This window comes from Drosophila subpulchrella, chromosome 3R, assembly GCF_014743375.2.
Source record: "Drosophila subpulchrella strain 33 F10 #4 breed RU33 chromosome 3R, RU_Dsub_v1.1 Primary Assembly, whole genome shotgun sequence".
NCBI classification, from domain to species: domain Eukaryota; kingdom Metazoa; phylum Arthropoda; class Insecta; order Diptera; family Drosophilidae; genus Drosophila; species Drosophila subpulchrella.
This window is the reverse complement of record NC_050609.1, coordinates 6,778,710-6,795,304: the sequence shown is the minus strand read 5'-3', so window position 1 is coordinate 6,795,304 and position 16,595 is coordinate 6,778,710. Positions and strand designations below refer to the sequence as shown.

General features: G+C 42.8%; 1 protein-coding gene across 2 annotated transcripts in view; it reads right to left on the bottom strand.

The window, feature by feature from the left end:
* Positions 1 to 16,595, bottom strand: part of LOC119563265 — a 35,013-nt gene that overhangs the window by 16,932 nt on the left and 1,486 nt on the right. The window contains exon 1 of one of the 2 annotated variants that reach the window (XM_037876581.1): positions 8,976 to 9,473. The exons of the other annotated variant lie outside the window; for it this stretch is intronic. Coding sequence (XP_037732509.1) covers positions 8,976 to 9,473 — 498 coding nt within the window. Of the gene's footprint in view, positions 1 to 8,975; positions 9,474 to 16,595 lie in introns of those variants that run through there. 2 annotated transcript variants of the gene reach the window in all.

The following is a 16,595-nucleotide window of genomic DNA, read 5'->3' as shown; positions in this document are numbered from 1 at the left end:
GTGTTTTTTTATAACTTCGATCGCATATCAACAGAAGCAATTTAGTATGGACATTTTACAACATTCTTGGCCAATGCTTTTGATTTTGGTTGTCTGGCTGTGCTTGGCCTCACATGCAATGGGTTCAACCGTTCTCGATATTGGTCCTAGTTGTGGGAACAAAACCTTAACCGTTAACTCCCGCTGCCGAAATAGGGCCTAATCAAGTTCAAAGGCGTTTATAAAAGTACTTGTTCAAAATGTAATTGTATTTAATTAAATGTAATGTATTTAATTAATATATTTAACACAATGTTTGCCTTTTATTAATATCGATAGGAAACTACCCTATCACTTTATTTGTTATAGATATTTTATTCAAACTATTTTATTCGTTGAAAACTTCATCAAATAAATAAGCTTTATAATAAAATACCTATGTAAATTAAACCCTTCTCCCTTTGATGACTTATAAAATTATGTAACATTTATTTATTCAGTAATATAACAATGCGCAGAATTAACTCCACAACTCCCCGGTAATAAATGAGGAAAAAATCGCCAGCTAGTCCATCTGGTTTTGTTTATCTCACTTTTAGTTTCGTCAGATTAATGGCAAATGAGCTGCAAGCCAACACAAAAGGTGCACATTAAAAAGCACGAGTCAGGATTTATGGCAGCCGTCCGGCAAAAAAGCTAAAAAGCAGTCCGCAGCAACAGTTAGGCTGGTGAAGACATAAAATTTCGAATTTTACGATTTCTCATCTCGAACCCAGCCAACTCATCCTTGGGATATAGATACATATATGCACGTGTTCTGACCTGGGCCTTTAAGAGCTCCCGGAAATGCCGAAACGAAACGAAACGACAACTAAACTTAAAACTTCCTTTGGGTTTTTTACACCCAGCAGCCGGCATACAGGGCTTAAGGGGCCAACAGATTTATAAGCCAACAGTTCGTCTGAATGAAAGCCCCGAACAGAAACAGAGGAAAACAATTTGCGTTGCTCTCGAAAAACAGATATAAAGATATCAAATATTCGACCACTTCCTCCTGCTGCTGCTCGGCATTTGCATAACTGAAGCGACAACTGTCGACGTTGTCGTTGAAGTCAAAGGACGAATCGCCAGGACCCACAGGATCTGCTCGAAATCAGAGCCTCCAACTGAAGTGTGTGGTCAGCAGTCGCGTTGTGGCCGGGCTTATTATTCATATATCGTAGGCCATTAGCATAACAATGAGTTGGAGACGGAGATGGAAGTATGGTCACAGAAGTCATAGGATGTGTTCTACTCCTTTGATTCACGAGCATGGAATGTAGGCGTGCATGACGCATACGCCGTGTGGCACCCGCACCCTGTACCCAAGTTGTAAGGGGTTTTATGGCCAGGAAGTGCGTACAAATATAAATAAAGCATAAATAATAATGAAAGACGACGCAGCCGCCACAAGAAGAACAGCAGGCACACAGTTACATGATAATGCATAAAAAATAAAATACATGCATGGCCTGAAAGCCATGAAAGGGCACAAATGGCAACTGGCATCTCGTAGGAGCCTCGGGTATCTCAGGATATTCCGGGGAGGAACCGAGAATTCGACTTAACGCTTCGTTGGGCAGCACATCCGCCATAATTATGTGTGACGCGTCGGGAGAATGGCACATTAAAAGGCTGGGAGTACTGAACACCACCATGGGAGCCCAGCATGTCTTCCAGCAGGATAACCCCTGGATAAGCCCGGAGTGCGCCCAAATACCGGAAACTCTTTTGTAGGCGCCTCGAGGTCGCCCGTGTCTGTGGTCGCTTAAGATGTCAAGTGACCACAGGGCATAGAAGCCACCGCACCGGAGACCCCAGACCCCAGACCCCAGAATCCAGACCCCAGACTCCAGACACCAACAGCCACAGTCCCACTCAATGGCAAATTTATGCGGACAATGTGCCATTCATATGTTAATCACATTTGCCCGGCCCCTCAAGATGTATTTTAATTAACGTGAGCGGCAAAGTGCGCAGGTAGCAACTGCTCGGATCCAGGGGCGAGTGCTGAAAATGTTCCAAGGGGTTTTCATTGCATCATTAAAATGTTTAAAATCTTTCAGATTGCGGTACTATATTTTTAACGACTTGGAATATATAAGAGAAAATGTGGTTGGGTTAAGTTTAAAAACGAAAGAAAGTATTTTTGTGGTACATTAATTTGCTAAAAAGTATTGATATGGTCACACTAAAATTTTTGGTTTTTTAAAAACACAGTGTCTAGAACTGCATTTAAATAAATGTTCTCGTATTAAAGTTTATTGTTGCATACTTTAAGACCGTTCATTTTTAAATCATTTTAAAATTCTTCGTAATGTTTTTAAGGTATCCGTTGGTATATTAGAAGTTTAAAGTGGATTTTTCCCTCTAAATAATTATTTCCTTAAGTGCATATATCACAACCTGAAAACATAGTATGCCCCCTTAATATGCATACTCATTTTCAGCAGAGTCTCCACTCAGATCGCTCTGGGTTAAGACTGTAAACGTTTTGATTTCAGAAACCCCCAGTGTTCGCCACTGTTTGGATCTCAAACAAGAAACGGCAGCAGTAGCTCTATATATGGATAGTAGGCGCATAAGTAGGCGTGGCAGTGTCTCAAGCCGCCAGACGCCTCCGCAGCAACTATAATTTGCATGCTCGACAGACAAAGCTTAACTGCTGCTCAGGCAGGTGAATATACGGGGTTGGGGGAACTCAGGGGAGTAAGGATGATTCTGCTCTCTAACTGTTGTTGTGGCACCTTTTATACTTCTAATTAGTGCCACGTTGGCGGCTGCAGCAACAATGGCGGTTGTCTGCGTGCACTGCAGTTGGCTGGAATCGGGGCCTTTGTTGCGGCATCTCTACTTTCTCTATCCGTAACCCTTTTCCTCTGCTGTCCCCCACTCTCTCCGTCCACAGCCCACCTGCTGATCCTTGAGGAAGCGTTTCACTGTGCAGCATTCTTAAGTAGTTTTGGCAATTATTTACAGCTACTTTGGCTCAGGCCCCCCGTTTTCTCATCCGCTTTGGCCTGAACTCATCAAAAGGTTTGCCGCACGGATTATTATTATGCCATGTGCCGGGGATCCGGGTTCCTGGATGCTGTATGCCGGAGCCCAGAATCCTGAGCACAGAATACTGCTAGCTGTACTCCCAGCGCTGTGTAGTTAAACTTTCGCATAGTTTTTATGCCGTGCAACGGATTAACAACAACGGCAAACTTTCATTTTGATCTACAAACTTTTCCGGCGGTTGGAGGTGCTGTGAACGCACCAAAACTCCCCACCTTCAATCTCATACCCAGGTGGCAGAATGTTTGCTAAACATCAAGAGCAATTTCCCCACTTTAACGGCAATTCAATTCCGGGTACATGGCTCATGCATACTTTAGAGAGCCGAACCCCAGCTGAACTTGGGAAATATGAGGTATGGTTGGGTATAAGAGCCATGTCCATGTCGCCTGCATAATTCATTGGCCAAGTTGTAAGTTGTAAGTCATGGCTCAAGTTTTCTCTAAATCGAATTAACTTGGAAAATATTTTAGTAACTCGCAGAGAACTCCACACCCACCGTGGGTCAATTAAAAATTATGCACAACCCGGTCCCGCATTCCGAGTAATTTCCGCAACACAAAACTTTCTGATCCCTGACCCCAAAATCCCAGCCAGCCAGCCAGGACTTCCCCTACCCTTCGTCCTCTTCGCAAAGGACCAACTGTGCACCGAAGCGCATTAAAATTAGTAACAAGCTATGCTCATTTGTGTCAACTTTGACTGTCATTATGCACTCAGAGCAAATATTGTTGGATGCCGAGGCAAAAGTTTTGGATGCCCTCTCATACCGCTCATGTGATTAGCCCGCCGGGCGCTTCCTTGAGCAAAAATGTTGCAGGAATGGCAGTAGCAGTAGCAGGAGGATACAAATTCATACACGGATATCCTATGTGCTTCAACTCCTGTTGGACTGCAACTTCGGGCTGGCCAACTGGGCAACTTCTGGCCAGGAAGTCATCTCGAGAGCCAAACAGTAGTAGTGGGCTTCTATGGCAAGACAAATTTCTACGATTTCAGTAATTAATTTGCCAATGCAAACTTTGGTCAGTTCGGCTCAGTTCTCAGTTCTCAGCTCAGTGGGAGAGTCATCCTCGTCATAGTCCGTCTGCTATTTCTGGTGGCTTCTAATTAATTGGACAGCTGTAGGGCTAAGCCGTCGCATATGGTCGAAAGTTCGAGGTCCAGCCAATTGGAAATGGGTTTTTGTGCTCAATTAGCCCGTTTTGGCCAACTTCTGATGATGACCGTAACCGAAACCGAAAACCTCAAACCCGCTCACTTTTGCCATTAATTTAACTCGTTGGCCCCGCTGACTTTTATTTGGACATTTGTTGGGCCTCGCAGCCTAATTAATTGTGTTCGGACATGCAAAACTGTCGAAATCGCATGCAAATGTCGAGGGTTCAGCTTTTGGCCAAAATAAAATATTTCGATCCAATCAGAGTGGGTTCATTGGGGGATTGGGGGTTTGACCTTTGGCGCTGATTGCATTCCACTTGCGCCCTTCCATTCCCCACCTGACTTTCGCCAAACAGCCGAGCGATTAATTAAAAATTCAAATGACTGCGACTGAAGTTAAATAGATACCGATTGAAGTAATCTGAATGTCAGCGGCAAAAGCAAAGGCAAATCAAATGAAATGAAAGAACGATTGAACAGCCAGAGCTACTCGCTCTGAATAAACGAGGCAGGGGAGAAATGGTAGAAAACTGGGTGAAATGCAAACTTTTTCGACGTCATTTTTAATGAATTTTCAACAAAATGTGCCAAACGTGTTGCAGTTCCGCTGGGAGGGGTTGGAAAAAATCGCAATTAAAATTACCAAGCCGTGGCCGGGCGAAAGGCACCGGAAAAGGATCCGGGATCCGATTGCATCGGAGTCCTCCACTCCTTTCGCCCACTTCGCCCAAATTGATAATAATTTGCACGTTGATTGAGCGGCAAACGGCGAAAGAAAGCGAAAAATTGGGGGAAAGAAAGTGCTATGAACGAGCGTAATTATAAAATGCCGACCGAAGGTCAATCAATTGAAGCTAATTAAAAAATGTACAGAGTGGAAGCTAAAATTTTTTCTAAACAGTTGGTGCTTCAATATTAAAGGTAGGGGCGCAAAGTAAGGCGATCTGAATTCTAAATTAATTTTCAACGACAACTTTCCAGCACTCCCAGGACCGCACAAAATCCCATTCGCCTGTCCCACAGGTCCAGCATACCCTGGAAAAACGGTTGGAAATGGGGAATAACCGACGAAGCTTTTCATATCGTTTTTAAAGACAAGAAGTATACAAATATTTTATAGAAATTTCTTGTTTTAATATTTTTAACAGATGTGCCCAAAAGTATGCAAAAATGTATATTTTGCATTTTTTTTAACGACGGATGTTAATTTTCTACAGCATACTTTTAGACACTTTGTTAGATGATGTTAAAAATGGTTTATATAATGAACACCTGCCAGCTATAATATTTTTAAATTTAAGACTATAAACAAATATTATTAAATTTATTTTTATTTTAACACTCGCTGTAAGGGTCATCAACTCCGTTGATCATTCCCCCACGAAGTAGCCCACTTGTTTTGTTATTATATTATTTGCAACAAACAAAAGCATCTCTTGCGGCTCTCGGTCGGCTAAAATCAACTTCTGCAGCTGACTTTTGAGCGAAAACTTTTGCTTAAAGCTGTAAAAGTGAAGAGGGGCCCATGGTTAGGAGTTCGAAAGAGGGGAGCGGAGTGACTAACCAAGGAGCAACTACGAAGGACCAGGACGGGACCCAGCAGCGCCGCAAATCTTAAGTGAAAATAAATAATTCACACCTGCAGCAATCTGAGGGATGGCAGCCAGCGGCCCACTCACACACACACACACAGCCTAAGATAGACATACAATTACCAACTTGCGGTGTAAAACTTCAGTTTCGAACTCTCGGCTAAATTGCGGTTTAAAGTCGAAGGCAGGGGCTATAAAGTATAGAGCAACAACAACTGACCCCGATGCGAAGGTGGCACAATTACGCCATTAACATTAACTAAAGGCGGGCCCAGAGCAGCTCGGGGAATTCACAACGAGAAGACACAGCAACAATGCCTGGGAGCCAAAAAGTTTTATTTTCTAAGAAATTAAGACTTAATTGGTAAAAACAGCAGCAGCAGCGGCAGCAGCGCAGTCAGACAATAGAGACGAGAGCCCAAGATATTGAGGGGTGGCTGGAAAAACCAACATCAATGAAAAGTTTAAGCAAAACAATAGCAGGCGAGTAAACAACGTCGATGAATGTTGCTTGAGTGCTCTCAAAAAGCCGAGAAGCCACCAGCGTTGTGTACAAGAGCCAGTGTCCCTGTATATAAATCTATATATCTCCACCAAATATATATATATATATATATGTGAAACGTGTGTAGAGGAAGCTTTCTCCCCAGCTCGGCAATAGTTGTTACTCATACGCCATGTTGAACACAGCAATAAATCGAAAACACAGAAATCCAATAAAGAGCAAGCATATAGTTCAAGAGGTCCTCCAGACCATAAGCGCAATTAAAATATATCCACAAAAATATCGTGGCGCTAAGCAAACAGAAATAACAACTAAAGGGCGACAAAGCCAAGAGGAGCTGTTTAATTATTCTATGACAAAAGCAAAAATGAAAATGGGAGAAGAAAAGACGACTGTTGGCCAGAGAAGACGGTAAATTAAAGACATTAAAAGTTTTAATAGCTTAGGCGGCCTTATCAAGGCTGCGGAAAATCTGAGACACAGACATGCAGAGACAAGACAAATTAAAATATGTCTTAGAGGCACAAGATATAACAGAATAAACAACAAGAACAGCAATGAGAACAACAATATAGCCGCAACTGAACATTAATAATATCAGTCAGCGACTGGCGACGTAATTATATACAGATTTACTGAACTTTCTGGGGAATCGGAATCACAATTACCTTGAACCGTGAGGAGCGAGATTTCTTTTTTCTAAAAATACAAGTACGCCCATTCATTTGCATAAGCAATGCTGCTCACTCACATTACGCATACGCCTCGATGCCCCCCGAGTTGAAAAGCAATTTTTGTGCTTTTCAGCTGGGCAACCGAAAATGCGAAATGTGGTCATGTTGATGTTACAGTTTATGAGGCTCATAAAGTACGCGACCCAAAGTAAGTAATAATAGCCCGGCATTTGCCATATTTCACAGGCAAATAAACTGCTCGGGGGGGAGGGCTGAGAATTTTGCTACCAAGGTTAGGCAGCAGAAATGTCATTTGGCTATGTAATTGCGAGTAAGCTGACAGAAGGAGTCGGTGGAAAATTTACAGGGGCCTCATCTAAGTATTTGCGCAAAAAGTCGCTGTCGAACTCTGTGTGTGCGCAATACTCAATGCCAGGCAATTTCACATCAAATTTGGCGTCAATATCAATTACCAGGACGAAAGGCACGCCAACGGGCCGGAAATGAAGGCATTTGTCAGGGCTCACAATGGCTGGCATATAATTGCAAAACTAGCAACATGACAATCTGAAAGGGGAAAAAGAGAAGGGTGATTTCGAAGGACATGACCAGGCTCCTTTGGCAGGCCTTGAAAATTTATCTGCGTTCAATTAAAAACTTTTCAAATTTCAATTAAATGTGAAATTGGCATATTTAGGCGCTTGATGGACGAGCAGGACGATTGAAACGGAATCAAATGATGGTCCTGATGGGAGAAAAGCAGGAAAGTAGAAAAGGAGCAGCAGAAGAAGGACCAACCATTTAGCATTCACCATTCGGCCGGCATAACTAAGCTTGGGGGATTATTTTGTCAATTTTAAATGTCCTGCCATTTACAGCATTCAAATTCAACTCGCCTTTGTTGTGCTGGCGCCCCAGCCTGTTGTAGAAATGTTTATGAAGCAATTAGGGGCTCTGAACTGTGAACAATGCGCCGAAATGACTGCAACGGAAATTTAAGGACCCCCAAAAACACCCAGAAACCTCGGAAGGGTAAGGGTACCGGGTCTTCCGTTTCTGGCTTTAAGCATTTGTGTCGGCTCATCGTGACTGCAGAAAGATTGGAATCTTTGCTACGCCTCTGCCTGATTTGGGCCTTTATTCCTGGCCCCAAAAAAGACGACTGGCTTTGTTTTTTGGGATCCGAGGAGCCAAAGAGGCGCGGACCTGGAAGAAGTCAACTTGTCATGCTTGGACCGCCTCGGCTTAGCCATTATCCTTTTTGGTAGCTGCTGGCAAGACCTGTTCCCTTACACAATTGCAGTTGGCTTGTTTTCGCTTTGGCCTGAACACGTGTTATAAGTCGCCAAACTATACTACGCTGGTTAGTTTCTGTTATTGCACTTAGAAATTAAGTGTGGTAAAAAAAAGTATTTAGGACTTCTACATTTCCTTAAATATAAATGTTTAAGCCATTATAATAATAAGAGTTATTCCCAAAACTCAAATCAATAAATTTGTTCACAATTAAAACGCATGAAGATGTATGGACAACTGTCGGCTGTGTTAAAAACATAAAAAATATGTTCTTTAAAAATTAAATTATTTGTATTCTTTAAAAATGTCATATAATTTGTATTGTTGAAATGTTTACCCTAATAATATTCAAAATAAAAATAGTTTTAAGATTAAAGTTCTTAAAGGGCTTTACAAAACATAATATTTCTTACTAAAAAAATATTTTATAAGTTTAACCAAGTTAAAAAATTAAACAGTTAACAATCTAAAATTAAATTAAACTTTGTAAAACAAAAGCCATAAATCATTTTTCTAAAGAGGAAAATGACTTGTAAAATGACTTGACATATTTTGTTAGTTAATTGAAGTAAACTCATTTAAAAGGTTTGCAAAATATTTTTAAAATTAAAATCATCATAAAAGAAGGTTTATACTTAAGTATTCTTTCAGAGTGTACTGCCGTCTTACCTTTTCGCGCATTTGGGCGAGCACTTGGACAATGTCGCCCCGCTGACAGGCATACATAAGACTGGTGCAACCTTCGGCGAGACGCTTTTTGGCGGAGGAGGTGGAGGAGGAGGAGGCGGGGACCGACTGTGAATGTGACACCGTTAGCTGGCCGGGATCTGGATGTGGATGATGTGGGTCTGGCCATGGAGCTGGCTCTGTTTCTGGCACGTCCACTGCAGCTTCCGCTGCCGCATCCGTGTCCGCATCCTGGCTGCTGCCCGGCATAGCAATGACTTTGTCTGCTGGTTTTTGCTGCTGCCTTTTCTGCTGCCTCCTCTCCTGCTTTTGCTCCTGGCCTTCCTGGTTGATGGGATGATGTTGCTTCTGCAACTGGTCGGCGCGTGTCCTTCGCGGCAGCGGACTCTCGAACTGCAATTGCTTTTTCGCGGCCTTCAGACGAGGCGGTTTGGCCGGCCCCGTCACGCGCTTCACTTCCGCTTTCGGACGCTTCTGCATCCTCTAATGCGGTTAGTATCTGACCTGCTTTTTGTCCTTTTTCCCCGTCCTCACCACTTTTCACCCTTTACCCTCCTTGTGTTTGTCTTTGTTGTCACTGGAAGGAGATTTTTCACTCATTTTACGCCGCTTTGATGCATTTTTTTTGCCGTTTAATGAATGGGCCACCCGGTTGCCTATGTATAATTAAACACTAATTTGTTTGCTCACAACTGGCTTGGTTAAGGGCTTCTCTGATGCGGGTCCTTCTTACCGCCGATAGTTTGCGGTTGCCGTTGACAGTTTCGCTAGTTCAAAGTAAACACATCGCGGTGCTTTTAAGCGGAAACGGAAGTGCGGAGTGCGAGTGTGGTGGTGAGTCGGTGTGTCATCGGTGTATGTGTGTGTTGCTTTCAGTCGAACGCCTTTTAAACTTTCAACGGGCGAACGCAAAGGCAACATCCGCGGCTATGTCCTCGTCAATAATTAATTTCGGTTTTTATCAAAGAGTGAGCAACGCACACACACACACATGTGATGACTGGGGAATAGGTTGGTTGATGCTTGGCAAAAACAGCGAAACAGACAGCTAGAAAGCTAGGGATATAAACCCACCACCCCACCCCCCCTTGTTGACAGGACCTCAGCGCTCGCGTTGCCCGCTAAAGTATGCCATGAAAAATTCACCGTCTCTGTGTCTCTGCATTTGATTTAAATTTCCCTTTTCACACATAAGCGCCGCACATTTCACGCGATATCAAAGTGAATTTGGCTGTTAAATCGCTTGGAAAATAGTTTTCGAAAAACGCCACCGCAGGCGAAACGGAAATTCCTTGCTTATTTTTAGCCACAAATAATAATCATGTGAATGCGTTTCGCCACGTTTTCGAGCTGCTCAAGCTCAAGCCAAATCCGCGTGCGAATAAAAACTGTGGAAATCTGCGAAAACCTATCGAGCTGATTGCAACTCGAAATTAAATTATATAAACACAAGAGCGAATTCGAATTGGATTGGGATTGGGATTGGTATTGTAACTGGCATTCGTTATTTGGTATTCGGTATTAAAGGAGTGGGAGTGGAAAGGCTCATTGATGGCGATTGCCGGGCATTAAGCTCGATTCGTTTGTTGCCTTTCAGGCGATTTCTCCGCCTTCCTCGGATTTACATTTCATTTTGCTGCCATTTTCAAGGCTCTGCTGGTGATGATTTTGGCAAGGTTTACGAGGCGTTGAACATACCAGGCGGAACCGGCTGAGAGCCACGGCCAGACGACAGGCGTCGGGCTTTTAATAAATTAATAATAAAAAAGAGACAAGACGCCGCGCGCAGCAGTTGGCCGGGAAGTGCAATAAAATTTAACTTTTCCCCATCTCCCGGTTTGAAGTTTGAGCTCCATTAGCTGGCGGAGCGGAGAATGAAAGTCCACAGCCAAAAAATAATTGGTCAATAGCCCATATTCAATTTTAAAAATGATAAAAGTACCTTTTTTTGATCAGCCATGGTAACCCATAGTTAAAAAAAATACTATTTAATTTTAAATAAACAAATTCTACTTGGACTCCGTTTCATATTTTTATGACAATGAATCATAGATCATGATCATAGAATTTCCAACTTATTTTAATACTATTTTTAAATTAATATTTTTATATTGAAAATTTTTTAATATAATTTAGTTTTTACCAGTGTAAAAGCGAAAATAACGATCCAACTTTTTGGGCAATCGAGAAAATTTGAAAATTGAGTGGCATCCGGTGGCTTGGTAAGTGAAAATGGCATGGCCCAAATAATGCAAGTGGTCTAAATCGAAATGCTTCAAGGGCAATCGCTGTGTTTTAGTAGGCCAAACTGTGGGCTAAATCGCATTATTCCAAAACGGCAATTAAACCCAAACAGCATGTGTGTGTGTGTGACCCCTGGTGTGTCCTGCATAGAAATGTGGATATGAGCATCATAATCATTAAACCGTTTTATAGTATGGTGTCGCCATAATTATTCTATTATTAAGTACCAAAACATTTGTCATGCCAGGCAGGCCAGGAATAGCTCGCATATTTGTAGTAGCTGCTGCTGCTGCTGTTGCAGCTGTTTATAAATGATTAAACCTGGCCAACTCGAAATGGTCCCCGGGCGTTGGTCAGTGGTCCTCGGTCTTCGGTCCTCGGTCCTTGGTCCTTGGTATCCTTGTGGCCTCACACAACGTCTGTGATTGTGCGGCGTATATATGTGTATACTGTACATATATGTGTACATCCGCCTTGCTGTTAAACGCAAACTTAGCCGCTTGGCAAATAAACATTTTAGCAAATTTACTGCCAACTGACAGCTGTCAGCTTTATAACCACCATCAAACAATGGCTATGGGCTGTGCGGGGTGGCAAGTGGAGAATGGCAAGTGGATGTGGCAGTGGAAGTGGGATTCTGGCTGCGAGGTGTGCATATACCGCAGCACTATTTGCCAGGTGAGCGAGAATCCTGCGACAACTAAGCACACACACAGACAAAATAAGGCCCACACACACAGACAGGGAAGGGGGAACGGCTAAAGTAGCTAAGGACTTGCACACACATACGCGAGAGGATGCGAGAGGACAGGCAGCCAGGCATCTCTGCCCACTTAACACTTCATTGAAAAACCACTTGGAAAGCCACTCCACCCACGAGGGTAGAAAAGGGAGCAGGAGGGACACTCAGGAAAATAACTTGAAAAGTTTAAATACCATTGTTGCATAAGTATTTAAAATGGCCTCTCCAAGTAGATATACAAAATGTATTACTGATGCATAAAAAGGTCCTGTCAAAATCGAATCAAATCACCGGAGTATTCCAATACGTTCTACTATAAAATACAAAAAAAAACCAAACCCTTATCATAATATTTCGAATTTCCAAAGATGTAAGCCCGAATAAAATATCATATATATTTTAAGGCACCTGTATTGTTACAGTATTATAAACCTAAAGAAAACTTAAAGTCCCCGTTAAAAAATGGAAGCGTATCATTCCATTTGAACTTCCAACAATTTTTCCTCTTAATTATCAAAACATCATTTTAGTTCAGATAACGCTTCCCTTTTTGAGTCACCTGTTTTATTAAAAGTTATAAAAATGCTATTATAAAATTGAAACCGATTCATCAAGACTAAACTCTTCTATTTGGGCTTTCAAAATACTTTCTTTAAGATTTCTTAATTTTTTTCCCAGTATATTCCGCTACAATCGAGAAAATAAACTGTTTGCTCTGGATGGGAATTCGAGGCAGTATCTTTTTGTGTTTGGAAGTCCTGTCCCTGGGCCAGTTCAAGCCACCTGGCGATCCTGGCTTGACTTTGACATTCCGCAGGTTAATCGCGAGAGAACGGGCCAAAAGCATAGCCCGGCCAATTCCGCTCCGGCTCAAAGCATTCCGCAATGAAAAGCTGGCCGAGAGCACGAGCGTGCGCGCACTGCCCACTGCAGGCGTGCATATAGCATATATATATACTATATAAGGTATACAAAAAAAAAATCCACAAGTACGGGTTGTTGATACAAAAATGAAAACACAAACACACACAGAGAGACACGGAAAATGCTTGACATTTTCGCATAGCTCAGAAATTTGTTACTGCCGTTGCGGTGCCTTTGAGCTGCTGTCGGGAGCAGATTTGTTTCACTTCTGGCATGCCGGTTTATTACACAAATTTGCACAAATTTATATTAAGCGGAGAGCGAGTGGCACTGGACATGGACGCCACCAGGCGGCACCGCTGGAATCTCCAACACAACTGGCTCGCATGTGAGTGGGCGGGCAGGTGGACGAGGTGGCTTAGGTAGCTCAGGTCAGGTGGCCCAGTTGGGCGGTGGTCGGTGGTGGTCGGCAGTCGGTGCATGCTCCGTGTTATTGTGGTGGCCAACCAGGTTGCCATGACAGCCAAAATGGCCACTTGCTGGCTGATGGCTCATGGCTCATGGCTCACAGCTCATGGCTCATGCGTTCGAGCTTAATGCCTTCACCACTTGCGTGTCTGACTGGTCCAATCAGCAGGTGAAGTTTACAAAAGTTCGGTGGCATAATTGGGTTGATTCCCTCACCATTTATTGGTTTTCGATTCGGCAATCATGGCCAACTGAGGGAAATGTCTATGTATACAATAGTGGCACAGTGGCCAACCCATCGATTTAGTTGTTACCGCTTGTAGTTGCTGGGCAAATTGAAATGGCCAAGTGTCAGTTGCATGAAATGCACTTAGCTGCCAAAACAAAGGACTTAACTGCTGACACCGAGGGTTAAACGTTTAAATTTCAATTAAGCCAAAAGCCCCACACGCCTGGCAACACACACAAAAACACACTCACATGCGGATACGGATAAGGACTCATCCCCATCGGCACTCAGCAGCCCCAGCCAACGTTACAGCTCATAAATTTCTTGACTTGTGTCAGGATGTGTTAGTTTGGCCGACATTCCACTCGTCCTGGCAGCGAAAGCCAGAAAAAAATAAACTTCCCTTTCCAGTCGTCGGGGGCCCGTCAAAGGCAGCCAGTGGTAGTACTAACTGGTAGTAACCGGAGGGGTTCCAGTTTTCAGCAGACGGAGCTGCTGGCGCATCCGAGGAGAGCATCCCAAGAAACCCCTGCTAAGGCGGCCAGTCACTTAAATGCCCCAGAAATAAACTGAAGCTGCACACAGTGTGCTCAAGTTAAGACAACTTTTGGCAGCTGCATTTGAACACTTTCAAAGGGCCAAAGCAAGAAGCGAACTCGGCATGCCCTTCATCAGCTGATTGGCAAGGGATTTGGGTGAGTATAGGATAAGGACATAATCTACATCAAATAATTTTTTGTAAAATCTTCAAGATATATAAATCAAATATCTATCATTTCTTTTTATATAATAATGATACATAAGGTGCAATAAACACCCAATTAAGGATGTCCAATATTTTTTTAATTCCTAAGGTAAAACAAAAAATCCATGACTTACAAATTTTGGAATCACTACTTAGATATAATAAGTCATAGCCTAATAGGTCTAATGACCTTACTATACATACTTATTTTCTTTCCTATCGATTTAATTTTTCTGTAATTTTTCTAGGTGTCGAAAGTCTGTTCATTGAATTACTAGAAAACATTTAAAAATATATTAATATTAGTTTAAGCTCACCTTCCGAAGTTCTCTTTCTTTATCCTTAAGAAACATAGTCATAAGTTATTTAAATAAATGCTAGATAAAACCTATACCTTATTATACAATTTAAGACAAACTTGGTTAGCTTTTAAAAGTTTCCCCTCTGATTTCCAGAACCAAATTCGGCAACTTTAGAATTCCGCCGGTTGTGTCCACCTGCAGATTGCATCAGCCTCTTTTTTGGGCATGCTCGAGGCGTGGCAGAGAGCGCAGAACCCTTAATTAAAGTGGGTCTTCAGCCGGAATGTTGGATTCCCTGGCTTCTAGTCCTGGAAGAGGTTCACCTCAACCCATTCCGTGTGCGGCGTGATTATCTGGCTGCCCACCTGCCATCGCCTTGCCCACATATGTATGCGTGCTGTGGCTTATGCATTTATGCGACTGAACTTGGCAGCTCATTGTGGACCCTTGTACTGCCACTCGTACTCGTGCTCGTACTTCTGGCCGGGCTTTGTGTACTTGTTGATGATGTTCTTGCCGAGCTGCTCCATTTGCATGCCCAGGAACAGGAGCAGTAGCAGGACCAGAAACAGGAGCAGAGGCAGGACCAAGAACATAAGCCACCCGCATGGCCGACCTAGTGAGAAGTCTCCATTTGTTTGTTTGCCCTGGCCATCTGAACTGCTAAACGAGTGGGGCCAACTGCCGGTTCTGCTGGGACCTTAGACGGGTTTTCCCAAGAACTGGAGCGCCTCTGCCGGGGCTGTCAAGTTGTCAGTTGTTGGGCTCACGAACAGAGCCAGCTATGACTGGGTGGATGACTTAAAAGCCCTGACAGGTGCACTCAGGCACGCACTTGCCGCATGCATACTCATACTCATACTCGCATACCCGCTACTTTGTTGTGCTAATCCTATTGGCACGGTGTTGGTGTTGGCGAACTCCATCGGATACATTGTTGCCCCAGCCGGAGCAACACATGCCCCATTAATACCTACACGAACAGAAAAAAAAGGTGCTTATCGGGGGGCCATGAAATTCTCTTTAAATCAAGTTACAGGTGAAAATGAGGACTGAAGGGTGGTCTTAAAAATTTAACTAACGCTTTAAAAAATGTTGTTTGCCTTGCCAGAGAGATTTAAATTTATAAAATCAAAATATATTCGATCATAAGGTTTATTTTTTAAATTTCTCTGAAAAATATTGCTTGTAAGACTTAAATCTATAGAGATTTCAGTGACGTAACAATTAAGTATGAGTAAATTAATTTCGATTTTAAACCTTGATATTTGTTCTTGAATTTTTAATTTACTATTACGTAACTAAATCAAAAACCAACAAAAAACTAAAATATAGTAACTTATTTGCAAAAAAATCCTTATGCTATAATCTATTGCAAGATTTAATATATTATTACACCATCAAAAGGCTTCCTGCTCTTTCACTGTAAAGCCGTAAATCACCTGCCTGCAATGGAGTTTTTAATACGTCTATCTAACTGGTGCACATTAATTGTCTCAAACTAGCCACACAATGGGTTCGGGGCAGCAAACACAGGCAACAGACTCCTTTTCCTTTTGCCCCTAATTGAAATCGATAAGTGGCGTGTCTTAATTAATACAAAGGAGGGTGCCCAGTGCCGGCAGCTTAAAGATTAATTATCCATTATATGCACACATCCTGATTGGGCCACACCAATCACCTGTCCTGTTCCCAGCGAACTGCATTCCCCAGTCAATGGCAAGTGCTGAATTCACTTAATTGCCGACACCTTTTCAGTGCCGCTGGCCAACTCCGAGTTCGATGTGTGTGTATAGCCTGTATCCTGCATTCGTCTTCCTTTGGCGACACAATTAATTCGTCCTGCCAGGCATTGCAGTTTAATTTTTATTTCATTAACGTAACATCAGCACCCCGAACCCCAAACCATACCCAATACCAATCCCAAGCCCAATCCCGAACCCAACCACATCAAGGGCGTCCGTGCATCGCTAAGCGGCTTTGTCTCATTATCTCCCAGGTGCACGTA